This window comes from Aspergillus versicolor, assembly GCF_001890125.1.
Source record: "Aspergillus versicolor CBS 583.65 unplaced genomic scaffold ASPVEscaffold_1, whole genome shotgun sequence".
Classification (NCBI taxonomy): domain Eukaryota; kingdom Fungi; phylum Ascomycota; class Eurotiomycetes; order Eurotiales; family Aspergillaceae; genus Aspergillus; species Aspergillus versicolor.
In genome coordinates, this window is record NW_024467524.1 from 248660 (window position 1) to 272300 (window position 23641).

Here is a 23641-nt window from a genome sequence, read left to right on the forward strand (position 1 = left end):
GCTTAATCATCTGGCGCCCCTTTCCCCGCAGAGATCAGATAACCGAGCTGGATCCTGATGAGATCACAGCAGATAAACACTTCTCGAGACTGTTCTTTCTCTCCACGTTGACAAAGGGTCATGCCTGTCTGTACGCTTCACCTTCTGACTCTCGACGGGTCCACCGGCCCCCGATCGTTCATTCAACAACTGAAAGATGCCTCGACCAAGGTCATCGTTGCCTCCAGACCTCGGCATGTTGTAATCCATCCGACGCAACTCGACAACAACCCGCTTGCGACTAAGAATTGGGATCTCATGGTTCTTCTCCAAGCAGATGCCGACAGTCAAGATCCGATTCCTGCCACCCTGCGCAGCTTGATCACAGACGAATACAGAATAACGACAGGCATCCCGTCCAAACTCGTTGCCAGCTATCCGTCCCGCAACGCAACACTGCAACGTGAATCCAGCGAATGCCCATTGACAGGTTCTCTCGAGAAAATCCTCAAGGATGGGGCTAAGTCCACGTCGCAAAACCTCGAGGTCTCCCCCAGCTTGCTTGCGTTCATGGGCGAGCTTACAAAAACGCATCCGGGCCCCGTTACCATGCTCAATCTGCTGCATTTTCAATACCCCAACGGCAAACAGAGCTACTACCAATACGGACAGGCATTCATCTCGGTCGCAGGCAAACGCGGTGGGAATGCCAAGCTGGTTGGAAATGTGGTGCCGGTGCAGTCGCCGCACAGCGATTCTCGGGGCCCGCCGGGAAGGCCGGAGCAGGACTGGTGGAATGAGATTTCTATTGTGCATTACCCCTCGATTCGACACTTTTGTGATATGCTCGCAGGCGAGGATTATCAGGCGATCAATGAGAAGTACCGCCTCTCGGTAAGCTCTTCTTTCGTCTCATTTATCACATCCGCGGATTATGCTAACAACCCAGGCGCTTCGTGATACGTTCCTTTTGTGTACTACAGAGTTTGATGTCGAGGGATTGGGATCTTCGAAGCTGTGAGGCCGTATACTCTAGACTAGTCGGCCTGGACGACGGGTACGGCGCCGATAAGAGAATCTCTTTTTTATCAACAGTCGCCCTTGCAACTCGAAGTTTGCAGTCCTGTTATGACTGGCTGTCCCCAATTTTCTTCGGTGCAGCTCAATGATAAACTTTCAGTTTAGTCCTCCAAGGGCAGGTACTTAATATAGTCCTTAATTTTGTTTTTAGAAAAGAAGCACAGAAGAGGTAGCATCTTAGAATTAAGAGTTATAGGTGGAAACGTGGCTGTTTATAGCCTTCGTAGCTGTCAGTTTGGACGTCAATTTGACAGGTCCTCCGCTTCTGGTTGTAATGGGCCATGGGCTATGGTTCCATACTTCCGGTGCTCTGCTAGGGCAATCCGAGAGCGTCCGATCCATGCACCAAGAAACTGAAACCCCGAGAAGCATCTGTGGTAAACGCCGCGGACGATGTTTGTCGTCGAGGAAAACGAAGACCCAATTTTATTGACTACCCGTCCATACAAGTACGGTTAACCCCGGAATAAGACGCATAGATAAGCCGTGGGGTCCGTGAGGTTGGAGTAACCCATCTCGCTGACGGTTGCCCTAACTCAAGTTGAAGTTCAATACGGAACGCATATAAACCCTTCTGTCCCTACTACTTAGCAACACTCTCCAAACTCTAGCAACATGTCTACAAACCGCCAGGCTCGGGCAAGAATCGCCCTCTCCTTCGACTTCGACGCCCTCTCCGCCTTCATAGGCACAAGCGACCACCCCGACAACACCCTCTCCGACTACAGCACGGGCGTATTCGCCGCCCACGTCGGCTCACGCCGCCTCCTCCACGTCCTCAAAAAGTACAACATCGCCGACAAAGTCACCTGGTTCATCCCAGGCCACACAATCGAAACATTCCCGGAGCCGGTCGCCGAAATCGTCGCCTCAGGCGCCGAGATCGGATTACACGGGTACGCCCACGAAGGAGCCACCCAGATGACACCAGCCCAAGAACGAGACGTACTCGTGAAATGCATGGCCGTTGCACAGAAACTCACCGGCAAGAAAGTGCTCGGCTACCGCGCGCCTATGTATCAGATCCGGGAATCGACGGTCTCCTTACTGCGTGAGTTCGGGTTTCTGTATGACTCGTCGCTGAGCCACCACGATTCCCAGCCATACTTTACACCTGCTGATGGAGCGCCGGAGCGGATTGATTTCGGCAAACCGGCGAGTTCGTGGTTGAAGCCTTCGCCTGTTACGAGGGATTTGCATGTTACCCCCGCTGGGGGGATTCATCCGCTCGTTGAGATTCCAACGGGGTGGAATAACGAGGATATGATGGCGCTGCAGTATTTCCCGCATCTGGTGAACACGCAGGGGCAGGTGGATGCGCGGGTTGTGGAGCAGCGGTGGAAGGACATGTTCTTGTGGCTGTGGGAGAATGCAGAGGTTGATCGCGAGGATGGCACGTTTGTGTTTCCGCTACTTATGCATCCTGAGACCAGTGGGCTGCTGCATGTTATTGGGATGGTGGAGAGGTTTGTCAAGTGGTTGTGTGAGTGGGGGGATAAGGTGGAGTTTTGTACCTTTGAAACAATTGCAAAAGATTATTTGCATGAACGGGGTGTCTGTTAAACCTCTAATTGAACTAACTAGTATTTTACAGTGTGAGTATTGCTTGAGACTGGTATACATGGCAAACATGTACTACAATGAAAGTTATACAACAATCAGTACGCATGGGACATCAATTTACTACTACTAGCTAGTTTACTCAAATCGTAAATTTATTTATTCTAGGCTAATTCGTATATCATGTCTCATAAACTAATAATCATATTTATCAAACGAGAGCAAAGCCGGATCCAACGAAAGCGGCGCCTGCTGCTGCTCATCCCTACACTCCGATGCCGTATTATCCGGCCCCCAATTAAACGCATCCCCCAGAATCTTCATAGAGGCAAAGCCGGAATCATCAGACGCCTGCCGTCCGGCGGCCATTGCCTCTCTCCCCGCCGAGACAACACCAGTACTCTCTCGGCCCTCTGCTTGCATCGTGATGTGGTCAAACAGCTTCTGGCTAATAAGGAACGCGCGCCGCGAGCTGGGATCCTGCTTCGCCATACTATGCAGCCAGAAGAGGGCCTTCTTCGACGCATCGCGCACAGCCTTAACACCTTCCCCGTCTCGCTCTTTGCCCAGTCTGTTCCCGTCCGTGGTGAGGATGGGCACCTGGCCGATTGAAAGCTGGATCAGCAGGATCGTCAGCGCGCGCATTATAGTATGCAACAGGTACCACCACGAAGCCATCTCCAGAATCCACTTCATGTCCGGCTCGTCGGGGAGGACGGATATAATCGCCAGAGCGAAGTGGACGCAGGCTTTTGCGCTGGCGTCGCCGAAGCACGAGCGCGGGATTATTATATTAGTGCCGGCTTTGATGTCCGGGTGTGTTAGGCAGGGTCGGTTTAGTATAACCTGTGACCCGTAGTAAGCCAAGGCAAGACCGATTTGTTCTCTCGAGTCGGTTGATGGGGATTTTTGGGTTTGCTCCGCGTGTGTCGCGTTGAACACAGTGAATTCGAATACGGGCTGCAGGCTTGATAGCTATGACTGGAGCTTTCCTTGGTAGAAGAGGATGCTGCTTTTCACACTGTTGGTGGTGGCGGTTAGACTGTAGACGGCATTACTGGCGGCGTTCATGGTAACTGCCAGGTCGGTGAGGTAGAAGAAATACAGGGACTGGCTGGGTATAATAGTTTCAAGCCATGGATCTCGTATATATAGCTCCGAGGTAGTCGAATCTATAGTCCACTGCAGTTGTCTTCGACGTGAGGATGGACTGCCCGGGAATTCTCTGGCTGCTGGCTGCCGGAATCGGATTTCATCATATGGCGGGGGTAGATGCGGAGGCATGGATTGATAGTCAACATGTGATATCCGACCAGTCATGCCGGAGAGTATATTCTCTAAGACGATAACGGACCACCAGATACGAGCACGGGTCTCTTGAGACGAAGGGTCTATGTGCTCCTTGTCTGCACGCAGATTGAGACCCATCGAGATTGCCAAGCGTGCAGCGTGACCATTTATCTGCCATGATCTATCAGACGTCAGCCAAATAACTAAGACTATAATGGCGGGCCGTACTGGTTTACTTGACCCGAGGCCAGGTAATAAATGGCCAGCAGCAGGTGAATTTGGACTTGTTGCAGTCCCGAAATCCTGGTGGCTATACCGGAGGGAGCACTTAGGGTTATTGCTCGGGAAAGAAAGACACGATCGTTGATGTCTCTCCTGGAATCCGGCTCATATAGCTGATGGTATCTAGAGCCCACAGCGAGCACCATGTTGAGCACGGCAAGCCATTTGCGCGACGGCTCCGGTCCCGAACAAGTGTACGCCTGATCGAACTGGGCCGTGAATAGTGTTTTATCGATCAGTGGAAACGAAGGGTCCACCAATTCAAAGAAGATCTTCACCAAGTGGGCCGCCCACGGCTTAGGGGGTAGCCATCTTGGTTCAGTGGGAACAAGTTCGGGTATCTGGACGTGATCAAGGTGATAGTTCATTGACGTGGCGGAATCGTCAATCTGTGACTGGGTATTTTTATTTAGCATGGCACCTAGATCCTGCAGCCACGAGATTTCAGATGCTTTGCCAATATACCCAGTTGCCCTGCTGGCCTCGTCGCGATTAGGATCTTTGCCCACCTCAAACCCAACAGGTGATGAAACACAACGCACAGGCTACAAGATATTAGATTTACATTAACTGGGATATGGCTTACATACCGGGAAAACCCCGTCCAGAGCTCGATCCTCCTCGATCTTCGGCTGGCATCCATCACTTAGAGTTTCTGGGACCTAATCGAGTCAGCCTGTAACATCTACATGGCAATCACAAACCTGCTCATCCACGGCATCATGAACAGACCGTCCTGCTCGGTATTCCTGCGCAGCAAACAGCAGACGATGGAGCTGTGCATTATCATCCGCATTGAAAGCTTTAATAATACCATCTAACAGCTGATTGGCCGTGGTAAGGTCCTTCTCCGCACGCCTCTGGGCATATTTCCTTCGCCGATCGCCCTCGACTACAAACATGCAGTTGCGGCCTGCTTCGGTGCATTTATCACAAGGATGCGTCCCACCACACTACGAATGCGTCAACAGTGGAAGAAGAATGTAGCTAAGAGCTGGGCAATTACTTTGATTCTCCGCGTCTTACACGCTATACACGCATTGGACCGTTTCGTCCGCCGTGGGACGGGGCCGGACGCCTTCAGGGGGTTATCGGGGGGGAATGGGGCGAGGACTCGTGGCAGGTCATGACCGGGGCGTGATGTCATGCTCAACAGAGGAATTGTTTGAAATTCAGGGCAGTGGCAAGGACGTGAAGTGACAGCTTCTCTCCACCAGGACAACTACATAAAGAGCGCTGGCTCTGAATGACGTCATTGGAACGACGTCATGGGAAAGACGTCATTGCCCTTCGCTGACTCAGCGCTGTATGTCAAAGTAAACCATCTGTATACTCGATCTATTTGGTAAATGACGAGGCTGAGAACATTTGGCTTGGTAGCAACTGTTCCTGAAGATAGATTTTTCTCATGGTTCATTTGCTTCTTCCACAATATATGTTTATAACCAGCACAGCTACGTAATTATGCGATGGGTCTGAATATATCCTCGAAGAGATATATGGAGACTGCATACTTATATCTACAATGCTGGTCAGCTGCGGGAGTGTGATTGCAAGTGGGAATGCCAGGTCCTGCAGCGGCGTGGATGGCCTGTTGACGCGGGTAGCCGAACCCACATTCAGAGCTTGTATACCTCCGTGGGAAAGGAAGGGCGCAAATATAGCACTCCATCCCATTGTCTCGACGCTAACATCTTGCGCAACCACATCCAGCTGGTGCTGGGTCTGGTTGGTTGATCCTGACGTGGTTAAAAACGCCGTGGCTGCATGCTCTGTGGATAGACTGAGGGGATGGCTCGTATCGGCATCCCATCCCAGCGTCTTGGTGTAGGCAGCCCAGGCAGCACCTCGTATCAGCCCTCGTATTCCAAATCAGCACCAGAATACAAATACGAGGCAGCCCCTTTCATCTCCCAGACAATGTGCATCAGCAACGTTTCGAGAGATCATGGAAGTAGACGCAGACGCAAGACGCCTCATCCCCTGGCGCATCAAATCCGGCTTCTTCACAGCAGACGAAATCATCGAGATCGTCGCAGACTATCTCATCAACTCGCATCGTGATAAGACACTCTCCCAAGCGCAGGACGCAATCCGCCCAATCGTCGAACTCGAATGGGCCAGCCAACTCGAACGGCAGAAATCGTGGCCTGACGAGCCTACAATTTCGGAGAAACTTTCCAAGGCCTTCTCCTCGCTTGAGCGGATTCATCGAATCCTTGCCCGGATGAACTTCGCCTGCTGCCAGAGATGTGGGGTTTCCGAGCTTTCGGGCGAGAGCGATGAGGATACGCGGGGGTATGTCTTCTTCCACGAGCAGGATACCGAGATCATGGCTGGGGGTGGGGATGTGTTGCTGTCCTATGGGTCGTTTACGCAGTCGGAGGAGAGGACTCGAGCTGTTGGGGATGTGATTGCCAAGTCGTTGAGGCGGGCTGGGCTGAGCGTTGAGTGGGAGGGGGATACGAAAAAGAGGATGTTGGTTCACTGTGACGAGTGGAGGAGGAGGATTAGGGAAGATGGAGAGGTTGACTCGGATTTCTCTGATGAGAGTGACACGGCGGAGCCGGTTCGGACTTCTGATGTTGAGGAGTGACCAGGCTGCCTTGCTACAGTGTATTTCATGTGTAGAATCGCGGTGTTGTTTTCATTGCAGCGAGCAGACATGCACGGCGCTTACTTCCGGTGCTCGTATGGAAAGGCCTGGTTGCTCTGGTAGCTATGACTATGCAATTTTGTCCTACATATCGCTGTCATAAGTATCAACCTCTTTCGTTGCCAGAAGGCATTCAACTCGCCTAAGTTATTAGCTGGAACCTCAAGGAAAGCCTTTTCAGGTGGAAATCCTTCGTTACATGGTATTGCCGTCCTTGGAATAACTCCAGAGCCTTTCAAACTCATGCCAACCCCCAGGCGGTGCATCCCACATGGCCAATTCACGAACCACGGTGTCGTAGTATCCGTCGCTGGGCATATTCCCCTGACAGACATTTCCCCCAACAGCGATGTTGATGAGGATCCTGAATTCACTCATCCTCCTCGTACCAGGCGGCTTCTCAGCTCTCATAACAGGCCTGCCATCAATCAACCAAACCAGCCGTCCTCGACCCGTAGCCTCATCCTCATCCCAGATAAAGTCATACCTTACCCCGACCGGCGACGTAATATTGGGAATCGGAGTCTCAAGCACACGATGCTTATTCCAATCCTCGCCATTGAAATGTCCCCAATGCAAACAGGTATGGTTAACTGCATCCCCATTCCACGCCTCCATAATATCCACCTCCCCATCCTCAGGCCACCGAAACGGATCTCTAGGCAGCAGCCAAAACGCCGGCCAAACACCCCTTGCCACCGGCGCGATGATTCTAGCCGACAGACACCCCCTCGGCCGAGCGAGGGTATGGTGACTCGATAGCCTAGCGCTGGTGAACTTCTGGGCCGGGTCAGGATGGCCGTGGTTGATCAGCGCACGCACGATTAGTGCATCGCCCTGCGTGGCATGGAATGAGTTTTGCGGGCTGTCGACGTAGTTCTGCGCCTCGTTGTTGCCCCAGCCGTGTTGGCCCTGTTCGTGGTGGAAGTTTGCGGAGACCGGGACTTGCGGGTGGAGATTGGGTTGCCAATATACCTGGGGTTGTTGCGCATAGCCATAACTTGGTGGTGCTGGTGGTGGGCGAGTCGAGGATGGAATTGGCGGTGGGGGCGGAGGCCTGTTGTAGGATTGTCCTGGCTGAGACTGAGAGGAATTGGTGAATTCTCCCAATGCCTTCTCGGCCTTGTTGACGATGCCCTGGAAGGCCTGTCTGATTGGCATGTTGGCTGTAGTGGTACAGTGATGGACGTCGTGGGGACGCGGAAGGAGACAACACAGTGGGAAGCAGAGCTGACGTCATTGTTTACCGGGTATTGCTGCCCCAGGCACAAACATCATGCAAACTGTGCAACCCCATTGGCTTAAAATCCTGCATATTGGCATGATCAATTATTTCGCCAACACCACATATCTCTCCAAGTATGACAGAACCAACTGGAGAAGAACCATCCAGAGCAGAGCGCTTTAAAGCCACCCACCTCGCCGCCCGGCACGGCAACTACCACCACTACTACGCCAAGTTCCGGGCACAGGCCGTACCAGATGAACGCCTTTCACTTCTCCCAACTGAGATCCTGCGCAACGCACGGGTCATAGATCTCGGCTGCAACGCAGGAAAGCTCACCCACGAGGCAATCGCGCACTGCGGTGCGGCAGCCGCTGTGGGCGTCGATATCGACCCGTGGCTGGTTGAGCAGGCGAAGGCAGCGTACCCGGACGGGCCGTGCACGTTTGAGCACTTTGATTTTGTGGATGCGTCTGCATACACAGGCACGGCCCTGGGGACGTTTGATGTTGTCTTGCTGCTGTCCGTTACGAAGTGGGTTCATTTGAATAGCGGGGATGATGGGATGTTGGCGCTGTTTAAGCATATACGCAGTATATTGAATGAAGGGGGGTATTTGGTTGTTGAGCCGCAGCCGATGAGCAATTATGCGAGGGCTTCGAAGAGGAATAAAGAGTTGAGAGAGACGTATAAGAATATTCAGATTAGACCACCGTTTGATGAGGAGTTGAAGGCGCAGGGGTTTGAGAGGATACTTGAGTTCGAGAGGGACGAGGAGGGGTTTGCTAGGCCTGTACATGTTTGGAAAAGGACATCATGACATGATTAATGCAGAGGACATCAAATACATCAGACTATGGCTTTGGGAAGATGTAGGGTTTTTCTGCTTCTCGTTAATATTAGGGTGTTCGTGATTTCGTACCTGTCTTAACAAGCGGATACTTATTTAGAAGACGAGGGTACTTCCTGTTAGAGGGTATAAGTGACCTGAAATGTGCAATTAAAATACAAGTAACCATCTACACTCCAATGCGCAAGGGCCAAGAGCAGGTCAGCGTATGTAGCAATGATCGGACAATCTGCTGGATAATAGCACAGAACGCTCTCCAAAGTGAAACGCGGTGGAACCCGTGGGGCCTGTACGATGGACCCTGAATCTGGCCGCGTCATCGGGGAAAACACGCGACGATCTGGCAAGTTTAACTGGATTGCAACTTAATTTCCAAGGGCGGGGAATTGAGACGAATTCAGGGTCCAAGCTGGCACATTTAGCTTCCTCAGTTTCACCAGCCATCTGCCTGATGTTCTACAATATGGCAAACAGCGCAATTACAGCCGAAAATGTATACCAGCGATTCCCCGAGCTTGAACCGCTCACTAGCACATCCAACCCCGGTAAACTCTCCGCAAGCGAAAGCGACTTGAGCGGGTACGATGCACAGCAAGCCCAACTAATGAACGAGGTCTGCATCGTGGTAGACTCATTCGACACTCCCATCGCGCGAGCCAGCAAGCATGCTTGTACGTTTACACCAACGTTTACACTTTATACCTAATGCAAGCTGACGATTCTAGGCCACCTGATGAAAAACATAAACGCGGGCTTATTACACCGCGCATTCTCATGCTTCCTCTTCAACTCGCGGAACGAGTTACTGCTGCAACAGCGCGCAGACGCAAAGATCACTTTTCCCGGTCTGTGGACGAATACCTGCTGTTCGCACCCGCTGGATATCCCCGGGGAGGTGGGTGATGATTTCGCGGGTGCGGTCGAAGGCGTCAAACGAGCAGCGCAGAGGAAGTTGCAGCAGGAATTGGGGATCAAACCTGAGCAAGTCCCTATTAAAGACTTTGAGTTCCTGACGCGAGTGCATTATCTCGCTGGTGATGGGAAGTGGGGGGAGCATGAGGGTGCGTTTTACAAATCTTTAGCATGTGGTGGCTTGTGCTAATGGTTAGTTGATTATATCCTGTTTATACGGGCTGAGGTGGATGTTGATGCGAACCCGAATGAGATTAAAGATATGCGGTGGGTATCTCCGGAGCAGCTGAGGGGGATGCTAGAGGATACTTCTCTGAAGTATACGCCGTGGTTTCAGCGTATTTGCGAGGGCTTGTTGTTTAAGTGGTGGGATAGCCTAGGGGCACCTGAGTTTGACAAGTACAAGGAGGAGACTGAGATTCGGCGGATGCTATAGACTTACTCTGCTTGGACGGATTATTTTTACATAGCGCAGATAAATTGTATATGCCGGCGTATAAAAGAAATAGATCAACCCCCACTCATAACCCTCCTCCCACTCCGCCTCAACACAGCCATCCACCGCGGTCCAGGCATGCCATCATATCCATCCGAGTCCCACACCTCCTGTACCACATCCCAAAGTATCGAAATGCTACCAATACAATACCGCTGCACATTAACCCACCACGTCCTCCACAACGGGCGCTGATCAACCGCCGCTTCACAAGCTGCAATAAATCCCGGCCAGACAATGGGGGCCATGGCGTTCCATCCGCTGCGGGTGCTGACGGAGGACTTCAAGGTTTCAGCTGCGAGGAGGTTCGTTACGCAGATGTGGTTGTAGTCTGCTCCAGTTCGTACTGCGGGGTCCCAGTTCGTTAGGGTGTAGAAGTGGATGACGAGGGCGGCGTGGAAGGCGAGGATGTGGCAGCGGAGGAGGGAGAGTGTTTCTGTGTCGTCGGGAGGAACCGAACTTAGAGGTTCGTCTGTGATGGACCAGGATGTTAAGGCGTTGTGGGTTGTTGAGATTGCTCTTTCCAAAGAGTCAGGAATTGGGATGTAGTTTGTGGTGTAGTAGCAGAGGTGCTGTGATAGGCAGATGGTAAGGTCCATGTAGCTCGCTAATGTGGCAGTAATGCCATATGTGAATTCTAGACTATGATTATCAGGGAAGAATGGAGACTTTGCCAATAAGCCCTCGATCGTCACTGGATCCCCCTTCCAGGGTTTTGGCGGTAGATATGGATCGGTGGAGCGAGATAGAGTGCCCATGAACGAGCAAATCGTTAACAGCTGATCAGTACCTGGGGATCGATTCTGCTTGACTACTGAAAGCAGCTTCTCGCAGCCATCCAGGTGGATCCAGAAATCCGACATGCTCCCTTCCATGAGCTACAACAGTTAGCCGATGATACACTTTGTTCATGAATACATACATCTATTGAAACCATGGACAGCATAGCCGACATGGTAGTGTGGAAGTCGATATTCCCCTCAGTAATCGATAATTGCAAGCTCTCGATTGCCTTCAACCGATGTAATCGTCCCTGGTTATACCGCGACTCACTTGGACAGTGCCGGTGCATATGAAAGGCTGAGACAGCCAGCAGAGCATGCAGCAGCGCCGTACCAACATGCGAAGGCGTCCCACTCACACCGACTAGTAGCAAGGCCGCCGCAGCGTCCATCGCTTTCGGGACATACAGAGACCGGTACGGATTCTGACTGTGGTGCGTTGGCTGCAGCAGATCGGCGACGACATGGATATAGTTGTGCATTAATTCCGTCATTGCCGGCTCGACATGGACTGAGAGCTCCGATGGCAAACACATTACCTGCCCTCCAACTAGTTCCAGCTGCATATCATCCAGACTTTCCTCTAATATCCTGGGACTGTCATTCCTGCGGCCATCCCCCAGCACACAGTCATATGCAAAAGCCGAGAACGCACCGACAGCGCCCTCGCCGACAAGATTCACAATCGCCTCGAGCTCATCTAACATGCGGTCAACCTCTTCAAGATCGGCATGCACCGGCAGCCGAGGATCATAAATAAGCATCGCCTTGCGCTTAACCTCGCAGGGCCGCTCATCTTCCCCGCCAATCCAATGCAGCGCGACAGCGTAGCCCTCGCACGAATCCCCACAGCGACGACACAGCGGCCGGCGACTATCGCATTTTACCTTGCGGCGACGACATGTCCAGCATCTATCATTGTCAGTACAACTCGGCAAATCAAGGTGTCGGGAATACCCGGCAAAGGTTTTGGTTTTTGTTACGCGGCGGGGCATAATGTGGGAGGTATTGATGGCGAAGCAGGTGTCAGCGATAGACGAGAATTATGTTAACTAATAAAGACAGCGCTTTGGTAGGAGACGATGTGATAAAAGAGGATAATCAGACGGAATTAGACGGGGAAGTCGTCAGCGAGAAGAGCGGGGTTGGAGACGGTGGAGACTCTTATCGTGAAGTTATAAATACTACAAGTATAATACTAAGTATAATGCTATCGTTATCTTCACTCAAGACAACCATGAAGTTCTACACAGCTCTGTTGGCCTTTGGCCAAATTGCCTACACCGTCAATGTCGGGCCCGACTACCAGCATCCCATTGAAGGTCAGACTCACCACTACACATACAGCAACACCACTAACGTCTACAGACCTCGACAAGGATCTCCCCTTCTCGCAGCCCGTCACATTCGCCCATCTCGAATGGCAGCGCTGTCTCGCCGAGTCACACAATACAGTACGCACCTCCATAGTATTGCTGATCCAGCTAACCAAACAGCCCATCGACATCGCAGTCCTAGGCTTCCCCTACGACACCAGCACATCCTACCGCCCCGGCGCCCGCTTCGGACCACGCGGTATCCGCGCCGGGTCGTCGCGCGAGAAAAAAGGCCGCAGCTACAATACCGTCTGGGGGGTTGATCCATTCGAAGAAGACCTATCTATTATCGACTGCGGCGACATCCCGATCACGCCCTTTGATGCCGCACATGCATTCAAACAGATGGAACAAGGATACAGACAGGTCCTGCACCATGAGACGACATCCAACGGAAGTAAAGCGGGCTGGACGCATCCTCGCATTGTGAGTCTGGGCGGGGATCACTCGATTGTTCTTCCGATCCTGCGCTCGCTGAAGACTGTCTACGGGCCTATTTCTGTTATCCATCTTGACTCGCATTTGGATACTTGGGATCCGTATGAGGGGTATACGGGCATTGCGTCGGAGCAGAGCGCTATCACGCACGGGACGTTCTTCTGGCATGCCAGTCGGGAGGGATGTATTAAGAAAGGAGCGAGTGTGCATGGTGGGCTTCGCACCAAGTTATTCGGGCCGAAGGATTATGAGATTGATGAGAAGAATGTTGGGTTCCACCGCATTGAGGCGCATGAGATTGATGTTATTGGCGTTGAAGGCATCGTGAAGCGCACGGTTGATGTGGTTGGAGATAACCCGGTGTATTTGTCTATTGATATTGATGGTACGCAGCCCTAACCCTCCATGATGAAGTTATTATGGCTGACCATGCAGTTCTTGACCCGAGTATTGCTCCTGCGACTGGAACTCCTGAGTCTGGGGGCTGGACGACGAGAGAGCTGAAGCGGTATATCAAAGGCCTGGAAGGACTCAACCTTGTTGGAGCAGATGTTGTAGAAGTCAGTCCGCCGTACGATTCAACTGCAGAGACTACTTCGGTGGCTGCTGCAGATTTGATCATTGATATCCTGGCGGCGATGACCAAAAACAAGAAGGGCGTTGCTGTTCGGTCAGCAGGCAAAGATGAGCTGTGATACCATGACAGATGGCAGGCACTTAACGATAGAGGACCTTCTTAAGCTAATACCTAGCTATGAATGGAAATATCCACACGATATATGAACGTTTTGCGATGGTAGACTCGTGGTCACCATAAGCATGTCTTAGAGGCCTGTTACAATTGATAGCTGTACTTTATCTCACTGGTCTAAACGTCTCAACGTATCCCTTGCCTTATCTCTACCACGGTGAGCGGAAAAAAACCGGCGGAGTTTCCCGGCGGAAAACGGGATAAGAATTACCCCACACCAGCTCCCCAACCTCCAGATCTCCAACTCGATCAGCCAATTGGAGTTGTTCCAGCAGTATACTTGGAGTTACTGGAGCTCTTTGGTTCCCGGCGGGCAACCAGACCTTCCCCTCACATCCCACCATCCCACATTATAAAAAACCTCCTACCTGATATTTTCCTGCTCACGTTCTTCTCTCATTTATCAAAATACAATCACAATGAGTAAGGGTCCATCATACCTCATCCTAGGCGCCGGGGTCTTCGGCGTCTCGACAGCCTACTACCTCATCAAATCCAACCCCAACGCCTCCATAACACTCGTCGACCGTGACGCCTTCGACGCCGAAACCCGCGTCGCCGCATCCTGGGACTGGAACAAGGTCGTACGCGCCGACTACGCCGACATCGACTACTGCAGGCTAGCCCTCGAAGCACAGGATATATTCAACAACGACCCGCTGTGGAAGCCGTATTTCCACGAGACGGGGGTGTACTGGGTTTGTCGGGATGAGTACGGGCAGGATGTGGTGAATAACTACAAGAAGCTAGGGCGCAAGGCGGAGATTGCGGCGTATCCGCTGGAGGAGGCGAGGAAGATGTATGGTGGGTTGTTTGATAAGGCGGATTATACGGATGCGAGGGAGGTGCTTGTGAATAAGACGAGTGGGTGGGGGGCTGCTGGGGATGCGTTGAGGGCTGTTACGAGGGAGGTCATTAGGCTGGGTGTCAAGTATGTGCAGGCCGATGTCAGGACTCTGCTGTTTAATGGGGATGAGTGTATTGGAGTCAAGACTGCGACGGGGGAGGAAATTAAGGCTTCCAAGGTTGTTTTGTCTACCGGTGCCTTTACGGCGAAGTTGCTGGAGTATAGCGCTGCCGCTACTGGGAAGGAGGATCTTAGGGCTGGACCCAGGATTGTTGCTGGAGGAATCACGACGGGGATGGTGACGCTGGACGAGACGTCGTATGACAAGTTTGCGAAGATGCCGGTTGGCTTCCAGGGCTATGCCGCTGATAAAGGTACGCCTTACGCCCTTATGCATAACCAAGCTAACAAGTCAGGTCCCTTCCTGGGTACTCTTCCCCCAACGCCAGAGAAGCAGCTGAAGTGGTGGGGAGCGACGATCTTCAGCAACACACAAGAAGTCCTCCCCGGACGATTCGTATCAGCACCGCCAACAGACCAAGATTACTCTCAGTGGAACGTGTCCAAGAAACTGCAAGACGACGTCCGCTACTCCGCGCGCATGTTCTACGGCTCCCAAACCGCCTCCTGGAGCTTCGACAAATTCCGAGTCTGCTGGTAAATCAAACCCCTCCTATCTAGGATTCCATAGCTAATTCTTCAGGGACGCATTCACCCCAACCGGAGACTTCATCATCTCCCCGCACTCCGCTGCAAAAGGCCTGTATGTGGCGACATGTGGCTCCTTCCACGGCTTCAAATTCTTCCCCATCATCGGGAAATACATTGCGCAGATGCTAGTGGGGGAACTTGATTCACATCTCACACAAAAGTGGGCTTGGGACCGCACAGCCGAGCAGCTGGATTCGTCTCTTAATCCGGAGTGGCCCAGGTCGGAAATGAAGGATATGCTGGATGCGAAGGTTGTAGCAAAGCTTTAGTAGCGAAATTCTGAACAAAGCGATATGTTTTGCAATTTGATATGTAAGGACTCGTTGCAGCACATAATGTCTAGTGTAAGAGAACGGTTCCACTTGCCCGTCCGTTGCGCCGCGGCCAATATCAAAGGTATTAATAGTCCCAGCACCGACAGAACCACAAGAAGTATTGAACAAAATGTCCAGTCCACCATTCCAAATTCCCAACTGGCAGCAAGCCGCTGCTGAGAAACGTCGTCGACGCGACGAGAGCATCCCCCTTCCCCACCGATTACCACTACACCCTGAACGGGGTGCTAGGAGACTGCTGCCCGCAGACCAAGAAGTCCTGAACTGTGGTATCCTGACACCGTTAGATATTGAGATAACGGATATTGGTCACGCAGCAGTCCTGCTAGAACGCATTGCGAAGAAGCAGTATACTGCAGTAGCGGTGACGGAGGCGTATTGCAAGTGGGCGTCGATTGCACAGCAGACTGTTAACTGTCGTGCGGCGATACTTTATGAGCAGGCATTTAAGCAGGCAAGACTCCTTGATTAGTACATGGAACAAAGTGGGAAGACTGCTGGGGTCTTGCACGGACTACCGGTGTCTCTGAAGGTGAGCTCGAATATGATCGTGTGAACTCAATGTTAACATAGCATTAGGATCTATACGAGGTTGAAGGTGTCCACGCTACCGCGGGACTTGTATCCTGGATCCGAAATATCTCCTCCGAGAACCCATCAATCACAAAAGGCATCCTGGCCGCGGGCGGGATCATCTACGTCAAGACCAACGTGTCGCAGGGCCACCTGATGGTCGAGTCCATCAACAACATCTTTGGCACGACTACGAATCCACTCAAGCCAGCCCTAAAAACACTACATTGTCAGTATTCTTAGCTTCCATCCCAGCGCAGTGCACAGACTTTATGTCGGGAAAAAAGCTCGTCATGACAATGTAAGCACTAGGAACTGAAGATCATATTGACAACCAGCAGGCAGAAGCGCCAAGATAAGGCTACAGAGGTAAAATATGATATATAAGGCCTTCAACCCGTATCACTCTGTATAAAGCAATAACCCGATCAATATGGAAAACATGAACCAAATAACTTACCCAGTACTACGAGAAGATGCACCGATAAGAGACTTGAAGCTCTCGAGTGCGCAATTTACTGGACTACCCGATGAGGTCGATTTCGATGACGACAATCCATTCTCTGGCTCTTGTACTACTGCGCGCTATACTTCTCCTGATGAAACATCCTATACTATCCTCATAGAGTGCCAATTATCTGCGTTGGAAGGATCTAAACCCTCAGACGCTGAGCTCCGCCGTCGTAACCAGGTAGTCGCCCTCCTCAGCAAGGCAAGTCAACTTCTCAGGGATGGAGACACAACCTGCCGCATTCCCAAGTGCCTAGGCTGGTTCACCTTTAGGGCCCTACACGACGGCACCGAAACCGAAATTCTTGCCTTCGCATCCGAGGTACCTCCATGGGTTGACCCTACAATACCACCTTTCTCCCTACGAAAGATCATGGAACAGGAGTATTGGATAGGCAAGAGCAGGCCGTCATTGAACGCAAGGATCCGCCTCGCTCGCGCAGTGGCACAGGTGGTTTATAACCTTCAATGTGCCCAATGGCTCCATCGATCGTTCGGGGGTCACCAGATAATGTTCTTCTATGACGAGAGCGGAAATCTACACATGGACGAGCCCTTCCTACGTGGGCTCTTGCACTCGCTTTTAGATGAGCAGCCAGTCGAGAACGATCATCCAGTGCGGGATGGAGTCAATGCTCAAGGGTCCGGGTCGTACTCGGAACCGGTGGTGGAAACGCATGTATACAGACACCCGGACCTGTGGACCGCGAACCCGAGGGAATATCGACCCTCTGACGACATTTACAGTCTCGGTGTGGTGTTGTTGGAGATTGGGATGTGGAGGATAGTCGGTCCTGATGTCAAGCAGAGGGAAGATGTTCATCTGCTGAAAGTAGCCAAGCAGACACTTCCGGCCGCTACTGGGGAGACATACCTGCAGGTTGTGGTTGACTGTCTAGAGGGGATGCAAAGTGACTCCCGTGCGGATGCTGGATCTTCTAACGAGGGTGGTAATGGGCTTGAAAGGCAATTACTGTGGAAGGTATTACGGCCGCTTGAACAGCTCGGGGTGTGATTATTCAATTGCTATATCGCATGGAGCAGTTGCATTGTCTTAAATTGACAATCCACGTGGCCATCATGTATTATATCGAACTTTAGTTGTAAACTGAAAGTGCGATTACCAAGCCACCCCGGACGTACTAAGCTCTAAATACGAACCTCGTATCGAGCAGGGGAGAATCTGACCTCCTTTCCAGCCTCACCCCTCAACACACTCGCAAAGGCAATGGCATCCACCGCTCTCCCGTTCGATATCCAGTATCTGATTCTGGAACAGTTATCCCCGTCTGAACTAACCGAATCAACCTGGCAGCCAATAATCAACGCCATGTGCGTCTGCCGTGAGTCTCACTCGCCAAGGTGAAAGTCACACCAACTAACAAAAAAGGCCGGTGGTATGACTCCCTCCAGCAGCTCCTGATCCAGACCCACACCGCATCGACGCTTCTAGAAGTCTGTTATCCACTTGGGCAATTCGCACTGGAGCGGCTGGCGGTGGATTACCGGTATGCCGCACGGGAAAGCACCACGTCCTCAGGCTGGATACCCACAACATACGCAGCAAAGCCCTATCGAAATCAGGTGGAAGTGGGTAATGGTACTATGGAAGACGTGTTGGGCGAAGATCTTCGCAACTGCATGTGTATCGCAGTTTTACTGGAGTACGTGGACTGTCTAAACATCGCTCTGAAGACGGGTGTCGACCCGCAGGACTGCTTCCATAAATATATAATGATGGCCGGGTATATCCCTGTGCTAGAGTTCCTTCTCGAGGGGGGGTACATAACCATGAACACGAAGATCGAGGGGAGAAGCCTGCTTGCAGAAGCGCTACGATATTCCAAGGCCGACGTCGTCGCGTTCCTCCTCGCCCGTGGCGCAGATCTGAATATCCGGCTGGATGCATTGCTGGAAGACACCGAAGGTTCACTAAGCCCCGTCTCCTACGCGGCCTTCGTAAACGATATTGAAACGGTAAAGGTTCTGCTATCACATGGAGCGGAGGTTGAAGATCCGGAAGCCGATGAGCCACCAATATGGTGGGCGATTTCCAATCGCAACGTTGACATGGCGCGTCTGTTTATCGAGAAAGGCGTCGATCTTAGTCCAACGATGCGTGGTATGTGGCCGTTATGGGTGGCCGTGAGGACTGGGCATGCTGGAATGGTGAGGCTGATCCTGGAGGCGGGTGGGATGCCGGAGGATCCTAGTGATATTACGCACTTGTATTATGACATTGCCATTTGTGGCAATCCTGAGATTCATGAGATGTTCGGTTTAGATCTAGATTCGATACAGTCTTGATATCCAAATATGTTCAGCTCAGTGGAGTATGCCGAAGGGCCTAAGCTGAGGGGCGTGAACTGAGTTACAATAATGCTAATATGCACATGCTTGGTATAGATTGCAAGACTGTACAGGCTGTACATGCATATCTCATTTGATATATTCTCCACCTTGGGATGCTCGAATGTCCACCCACATCGCACATCTGAAGACGTAACTGCACTCAGTTCCCAGGAAGGTTAGTAATAAACGCCACTTGCACAGCTGCAAAGCTATCCAAAACTGTCAGCTTATGAAGTCAAATAGAGGACCTAACTCACGCTGAAGAAGCCGCAAACACTTCAACCCGCCTGGTCTTTGCCAGAAGGCCAATCATCATTGAAAACGCCACATTGTATATGAATATGATCGCCAGGCGAACTTTGAGGTTATTGACGAAGAATAGGGCCAGCATCGAGGTCGCCGGAATCAGGGACGACACCAATGTGCTTGTTATTCTCGTCGCACGAATGATCTTCTCATCGCTGTAATAGACTGTCCCTGTCTCGACATCCGCCACCATGGACTATACCACTGTCAACACACGTTCAGTTTCAGAAACGCACTACAAACCTTTTCAGATCTGGTCAGTCTGCGACACCAAGTAGATCCATGCTTGTGCCAGAATGGGATGAAAACTCGGTACATCCATCGCGTCAACAGATCGACATTCTCATATCTCCCAGCCAGCGTGATCAGGTCTTTTACCTTCTCCTCTGAACCATACCATTGCATAATCTCATCAACCGTCCAGAACTTGGTATAATGCTTCAGCCACTGACTAAATATGTTCAGATCTCGCTGATGCGGCGCTTTATACCGAAGGAGCTGGCCATGCTGTGCCAATGCAGTGTCTGAGGATAAGCACATTGATTTATACCACAGTGGAGATACGCGAACGATTGCACGGACGGATGGGAATTGGAATAATAGGAGAACTCACTATATTTCTCCAACAACTCCCTAAGCTCCAGCCACTTCTCCCACTGCTCTGAAGGCTCACCGACCCCTTTCAAATACAATACAGAGCCTGAGAATTTCTCACGATAGGGATCCTGCGAGTCCTGGTCCTCCTGTATAATTCCCTTCAGCTCCTTCTCTTTGAGTGTGATCTCTGCCTGCAGGTAAAGCAGGTTCGTTGTATTCAGTTTCTTGAACGAGCGAAATATTGACAGCCCCTTGTCCCCTGTCATCAGAGATGCTACTTTGTCATAGCCTGCCATCTCCGTTTTCGATCGTTTAGCCGCCAATTCGTGGAATAACAGCACAGTCAGCAGGATACCTATTGCTAGGTGCTCCCTGTTGGGGTTGGTATGGGGTGTTCAGTGGATTGGACGTGATTTCTGAAGATACGAGCGTGCGTATATAGAGAAGTACGTGTATACGAATCAAGCTTGATTAAATTGATACCACCAAGTCCGACTATAGGCATTTCTCAAGGCATACAGGCTAGAGCCTCAGCCCCGCACCACTGCCATACACTACTCATGTATACAGTTCGTAGTGTCATGCATGTGTTGGCACGAATGCCCCAGTAACCCGGGCCACCTGCAGCACCGCATCCACACAGTATGCTTGATAGGCTATCTGATAGCCCTTTGGAGAAGACCCGTATTCCCGTGCGCCCGGTACTGACGTGGGATAGCACTATCATGGCAGTTGCTGCCCGAGCAGTGTCGAGGCTGCCTTTGCTGTGTAAGGCATACATCGGGGTTTCTGTTCTGCCGCTGGAATACGCCTGCTGCAGGTTCGTGATCGAGGCGACTGTCACGTCTTGGGTGTCTTCGTTCACGTAGCAATGGCCGTTCTTTCTGATGTATAGTATGCAGGCTGATGTAGCAAATAATCTACGAAAATTAGTCCACGTTCTACAGCGGGTATAGCTAATTCGTGCAGGGCACAGAATTGACAAAACCGTATCATTCTTTCAACATGAAAAGCCCAACGTTATATACACCCAAAATCCATCTAGACAAGCCGCTTGTTCGTATTATACTTGAGTCCTGTCCGTATATCGCGATCGTCTTTCCAAAGCTTACATCGCCGAATTGAAGATACCCCCAGGACCATATCGAAAGGGCTATTCGGGATAACAAAAAGCTTGGCCGTATGCCGATGCCGGCCGCCGTATATCTGCCATTTGACCTCTGTCACTCCCGTAGGCTTCGCAACAGAGCCGTTGGGCAGGCGCACTTCGTCGTAATAGGGTGTTATTGGCAAGTTCAGGAGTTGCGCGATATCATCCGATACTGCATCCAAATTGCCGTGGAAGTCCAGCAACAAGCGGCGGTAAACGGGCTTCTCATGCGGCAGTGCGAACAGTATTATATCGTAGGTGAAGGCGCTTTGCGGAATATGCACGGAAGCTATATCGCATGGTTGCGGCGCGTTGCTATATCGCTGATGGGCGCCCTCGAAGGTAGTGGCGTGGCCTCGCGACCATCTCGTTGTCTGTGTGCTGGCGCTGGTATTGGTACTCGTGCGCCGTGAGTTAAACCCGAGGAAAGGGCCTTTCGAAGGACGAGGTTCACCAGGATATCTCTCACTAGAATACCTCTTTCTGAACAGCGGCGTGTCGCGGGAGTCGCACCAGGATATTAGGCTGCTGGCTCCGTTTTGTTTCCACGACTCGAAAAACATCTGGAATGCACGGAGAAGAAATAACAAGTCAGTGCTCTTTTTTCAGACGCATATCGTGACGGTATAAGTGTATAAGGATATGGAACGGACTGAACTTACCTCTTCTTTTTAGTAAGATCTAATCAAGGCTACAATGAGGCTCCCAGTAATCGAGGCCTTACCGTCAACATGCCATCACAGCCTTTCCTTTCGTTATCAGCCTTTGATTGGTATTTGCTCGGGGCTTCTCCATCAATTTTGAACGATGGATACCAGCTTGTTTTGTTTCTTTATGTGCGGCCTTGGCAAAGGATTCCTTGAGGGGGGGCACAGCCGCCGCACGAGCCTGCTGACGTGTGATAGAGATCGACTAGCTGCAGGCTCACCCTTGCAAGGGGGTTCGTGGCCAATGGAGCCTCACTGAGACCGTCAGAGTGAGACCATGTTAAGCCGTGTGATCAACCTCCCACATGCTGGGAAACGAGCGCTGACTCCTCGTCACACAACTATCTGTCAGGACAGCGCAAGGAGCAGGAGACTTGCCGCCTAGCTCTGGCTCGTGATAGCGACTTGGAGAAAATCTGGTTGAGATATGTACGAAATGCAATGTTCCCTGGAGAATTCTGAAACAGTAGATACTCCTTAAATCTCGATACACAGCATGAATAGCACCGAGTATACAATCCTGCTTCTACTTTGCTTGTTGCTCCTTCCTGCGCTTGTCAAATGCAGCCTGCGCCTTTGCAGCTTCCTCCAGATGCTTCTTTAATTCCTCCTCTGCCTTTGCTGAAAATGGACATATATCAGCTCCGTAACAACACCACGATGCAATGGAAAGTTCACCCACCTTGAGCAGGACCGTTATTTATAAGCTCCGTCGGCGCCGCGATGTGCTCCCCCGGATGCTTCGTAGGGAATTTATCCATCCACCCTCTCGCAAGCAGAACATCATACCGGCCCGTATCTACAACGTAGAAGTCGAAGACGGAAGTATGTCTTCCGCCCCGTGGTCTGGCCAGCAGACGCACCTTGCTACGTGCAGTGTACACAACACCGTAGGAGTCCACGAACGTTTTGTCCCTGCCCAGCTCACTTGGTGTCACCTGCAGTTTCTCACATAGGTCATTAAGGCGTTTTTGGGAGATCGCGTTCGCAGAGATTGTTTTGTCGATGACGGCGTTGAATGTCTCGTTTCTTCCCACTCCGGTGTGGTTGCTGACCGTGATGACTGTGGTGGTTCCTTCCTGGATTTGTAAAGCCTGGGGTTATTCCTATTCAGCCAGGTCTTAGAAGGGTGGCAACTCACCATATTGATCTGCCTCAAAAACACTTCTAGTAATCATGCGTGTCTATACTCATCTCCACACAAACAGCGGGACATAGCGCCTGCTTTCATATCTGGACCCAGGCGCCGTGTTGGGTATCCATCTCTGTCCTTTGAGCCGCATCGCAATATGCGGTCTGCCGTTCGCTTTTCATGGAGGGTAGACGGTTGCAGACAGACAGTGATATGTTTGCTTCGCATTGGGCGGCATCCGGCGGAGTCAGGCAGGTCGAATAGACGGAGCCGATGTGATGCCTGCCATTGCAAGGGTGGTGCATTCAGCCGAGACCCTTGCGATGGTGGAATATGTGCGTGTCGTCGGATTGGAAGCAAATAATTTTGCCCGTTGGAGTAGCTATCGTGGTGGTTTATCACAGGGAGTTGGTCTGGATCTGCACCCACGGGCCTGGTCGACCACGTAATGGGAGCGCTGGTGAGCCGTCTCTATTGCTTTTGAAGGCGCCTGATAATCTTACTAGTCCGGCGAACCCCGGCATCCCACGGGGCATCTGCGGACCAATGTTACGTCGCCTTGCCATCATGTCTGTCAGTAGCAATGAGCGGCAGAGAATTAAATGCTCGTGATTCGTATCCCATGCGCCTCCCGCGGGTTATTACCAGCATGAAGCCATTAATAATTAAGTCCCTGTAACAAAGAAATCCAAAAGAAGTAAATACATTGCCCCCAAATATAAGCAAGACATCGTCCGTCTGCAG

At 51.5% G+C, this 23641-nt stretch overlaps 17 protein-coding genes across 17 annotated transcripts; 10 read left to right on the forward strand and 7 right to left on the reverse strand.

Annotated features, from left to right (window-relative positions):
* Positions 1-120: 120 nt before the first annotated feature.
* ASPVEDRAFT_122514 (uncharacterized protein) lies at positions 121-1000 on the forward strand (the record flags this gene model as incomplete). The annotated part of the gene is made up of 2 exons (XM_040805992.1): positions 121-873; positions 929-1000. The coding sequence occupies 2 exons, from the start codon at positions 121-123 to the stop codon at positions 998-1000; spliced, it is 825 nt and encodes a 274-aa protein (XP_040661617.1).
* A 674-nt stretch (positions 1001-1674) lies between these two features.
* ASPVEDRAFT_57968 (uncharacterized protein) lies at positions 1675-2770 on the forward strand (the record flags this gene model as incomplete). The annotated part of the gene is made up of 1 exon (XM_040815397.1): positions 1675-2770. The coding sequence occupies one exon, from the start codon at positions 1675-1677 to the stop codon at positions 2620-2622; it is 948 nt and encodes a 315-aa protein (XP_040661618.1). The 3' UTR covers positions 2623-2770.
* Positions 2771-2814: 44 nt separating this feature from the next.
* On the reverse strand, positions 2815-5338 carry ASPVEDRAFT_77634 (Zn(II)2Cys6 transcription factor; the record flags this gene model as incomplete). The annotated part of the gene is made up of 6 exons (XM_040816417.1): positions 2815-3579; positions 3640-4090; positions 4138-4736; positions 4782-4853; positions 4896-5144; positions 5198-5338. 6 exons carry the CDS (start codon positions 5336-5338, stop codon positions 2815-2817), a joined length of 2277 nt encoding a protein of 758 aa, XP_040661619.1.
* Positions 5339-6003: 665 nt separating this feature from the next.
* On the forward strand, positions 6004-6914 carry ASPVEDRAFT_206605 (uncharacterized protein). Its single transcript, XM_040809439.1, has one exon. It carries the CDS (start codon positions 6140-6142, stop codon positions 6785-6787), a length of 648 nt encoding a protein of 215 aa, XP_040661620.1. The 5' UTR covers positions 6004-6139; the 3' UTR covers positions 6788-6914.
* ASPVEDRAFT_206586 (glycoside hydrolase family 16 protein) lies at positions 6886-8108 on the reverse strand. Its single transcript, XM_040809438.1, has 2 exons — positions 6990-8108; positions 6886-6931 (listed from the first exon to the last, which is right to left on the reverse strand). Exon 1 carries the CDS (start codon positions 8006-8008, stop codon positions 7043-7045), a length of 966 nt encoding a protein of 321 aa, XP_040661621.1. The 5' UTR covers positions 8009-8108; the 3' UTR covers positions 6886-6931; positions 6990-7042.
* ASPVEDRAFT_206585 (uncharacterized protein) lies at positions 8109-8966 on the forward strand. The gene has a single exon (XM_040809437.1). It carries the CDS (start codon positions 8209-8211, stop codon positions 8890-8892), a length of 684 nt encoding a protein of 227 aa, XP_040661622.1. The 5' UTR covers positions 8109-8208; the 3' UTR covers positions 8893-8966.
* Positions 8967-9385: 419 nt separating this feature from the next.
* ASPVEDRAFT_119532 (uncharacterized protein) lies at positions 9386-10270 on the forward strand (the record flags this gene model as incomplete). The annotated part of the gene is made up of 3 exons (XM_040805710.1): positions 9386-9593; positions 9648-9983; positions 10032-10270. 3 exons carry the CDS (start codon positions 9386-9388, stop codon positions 10268-10270), a joined length of 783 nt encoding a protein of 260 aa, XP_040661623.1.
* A 74-nt stretch (positions 10271-10344) lies between these two features.
* On the reverse strand, positions 10345-12107 carry ASPVEDRAFT_120567 (Zn(II)2Cys6 transcription factor; the record flags this gene model as incomplete). The annotated part of the gene is made up of 3 exons (XM_040805801.1): positions 10345-11208; positions 11253-12024; positions 12070-12107. The coding sequence occupies 3 exons, from the start codon at positions 12105-12107 to the stop codon at positions 10345-10347; spliced, it is 1674 nt and encodes a 557-aa protein (XP_040661624.1).
* Positions 12108-12332: 225 nt separating this feature from the next.
* On the forward strand, positions 12333-13703 carry ASPVEDRAFT_35172 (agmatinase). The gene is made up of 4 exons (XM_040810937.1): positions 12333-12434; positions 12481-12566; positions 12609-13311; positions 13362-13703. Exons 1-4 carry the CDS (start codon positions 12350-12352, stop codon positions 13619-13621), a joined length of 1134 nt encoding a protein of 377 aa, XP_040661625.1. The 5' UTR covers positions 12333-12349; the 3' UTR covers positions 13622-13703.
* Positions 13704-14008: 305 nt separating this feature from the next.
* ASPVEDRAFT_35173 (NAD(P)/FAD-dependent oxidoreductase) lies at positions 14009-15648 on the forward strand. The gene is made up of 3 exons (XM_040810938.1): positions 14009-14898; positions 14941-15181; positions 15228-15648. Exons 1-3 carry the CDS (start codon positions 14097-14099, stop codon positions 15502-15504), a joined length of 1320 nt encoding a protein of 439 aa, XP_040661626.1. The 5' UTR covers positions 14009-14096; the 3' UTR covers positions 15505-15648.
* A 31-nt stretch (positions 15649-15679) lies between these two features.
* Positions 15680-16386, forward strand: ASPVEDRAFT_77642 (uncharacterized protein; the record flags this gene model as incomplete). The annotated part of the gene is made up of 3 exons (XM_040816420.1): positions 15680-15979; positions 16043-16102; positions 16150-16386. The coding sequence occupies 3 exons, from the start codon at positions 15680-15682 to the stop codon at positions 16384-16386; spliced, it is 597 nt and encodes a 198-aa protein (XP_040661627.1).
* Positions 16294-17799, forward strand: ASPVEDRAFT_206852 (uncharacterized protein). Its single transcript, XM_040809442.1, has 2 exons — positions 16294-16372; positions 16485-17799. Exon 2 carries the CDS (start codon positions 16577-16579, stop codon positions 17666-17668), a length of 1092 nt encoding a protein of 363 aa, XP_040661628.1. The 5' UTR covers positions 16294-16372; positions 16485-16576; the 3' UTR covers positions 17669-17799.
* An 82-nt stretch (positions 17800-17881) lies between these two features.
* ASPVEDRAFT_77644 (uncharacterized protein) lies at positions 17882-18960 on the forward strand (the record flags this gene model as incomplete). Its single annotated transcript, XM_040816421.1, has 2 exons — positions 17882-17996; positions 18044-18960. The coding sequence occupies 2 exons, from the start codon at positions 17882-17884 to the stop codon at positions 18958-18960; spliced, it is 1032 nt and encodes a 343-aa protein (XP_040661629.1).
* Positions 18961-19062: 102 nt separating this feature from the next.
* ASPVEDRAFT_206738 (uncharacterized protein) lies at positions 19063-20310 on the reverse strand. Its single transcript, XM_040809440.1, has 4 exons — positions 19925-20310; positions 19555-19835; positions 19263-19507; positions 19063-19214 (listed from the first exon to the last, which is right to left on the reverse strand). The coding sequence occupies exons 1-4, from the start codon at positions 20202-20204 to the stop codon at positions 19166-19168; spliced, it is 855 nt and encodes a 284-aa protein (XP_040661630.1). The 5' UTR covers positions 20205-20310; the 3' UTR covers positions 19063-19165.
* Positions 20311-20997, reverse strand: ASPVEDRAFT_206797 (uncharacterized protein). The gene is made up of 2 exons (XM_040809441.1): positions 20876-20997; positions 20311-20828 (listed from the first exon to the last, which is right to left on the reverse strand). The coding sequence occupies exons 1-2, from the start codon at positions 20902-20904 to the stop codon at positions 20417-20419; spliced, it is 441 nt and encodes a 146-aa protein (XP_040661631.1). The 5' UTR covers positions 20905-20997; the 3' UTR covers positions 20311-20416.
* Positions 20793-21714, reverse strand: ASPVEDRAFT_206959 (retropepsin-like aspartic protease). Its single transcript, XM_040809443.1, has 3 exons — positions 21536-21714; positions 20883-21439; positions 20793-20828 (listed from the first exon to the last, which is right to left on the reverse strand). Exons 1-2 carry the CDS (start codon positions 21619-21621, stop codon positions 20950-20952), a joined length of 576 nt encoding a protein of 191 aa, XP_040661632.1. The 5' UTR covers positions 21622-21714; the 3' UTR covers positions 20793-20828; positions 20883-20949.
* Positions 21715-22159: 445 nt separating this feature from the next.
* Positions 22160-23330, reverse strand: ASPVEDRAFT_35177 (uncharacterized protein). Its single transcript, XM_040810939.1, has 3 exons — positions 22907-23330; positions 22448-22844; positions 22160-22386 (listed from the first exon to the last, which is right to left on the reverse strand). The coding sequence occupies exons 1-3, from the start codon at positions 22907-22909 to the stop codon at positions 22292-22294; spliced, it is 495 nt and encodes a 164-aa protein (XP_040661633.1). The 5' UTR covers positions 22910-23330; the 3' UTR covers positions 22160-22291.
* Between the last annotated feature and the right edge of the window lie 311 nt (positions 23331-23641).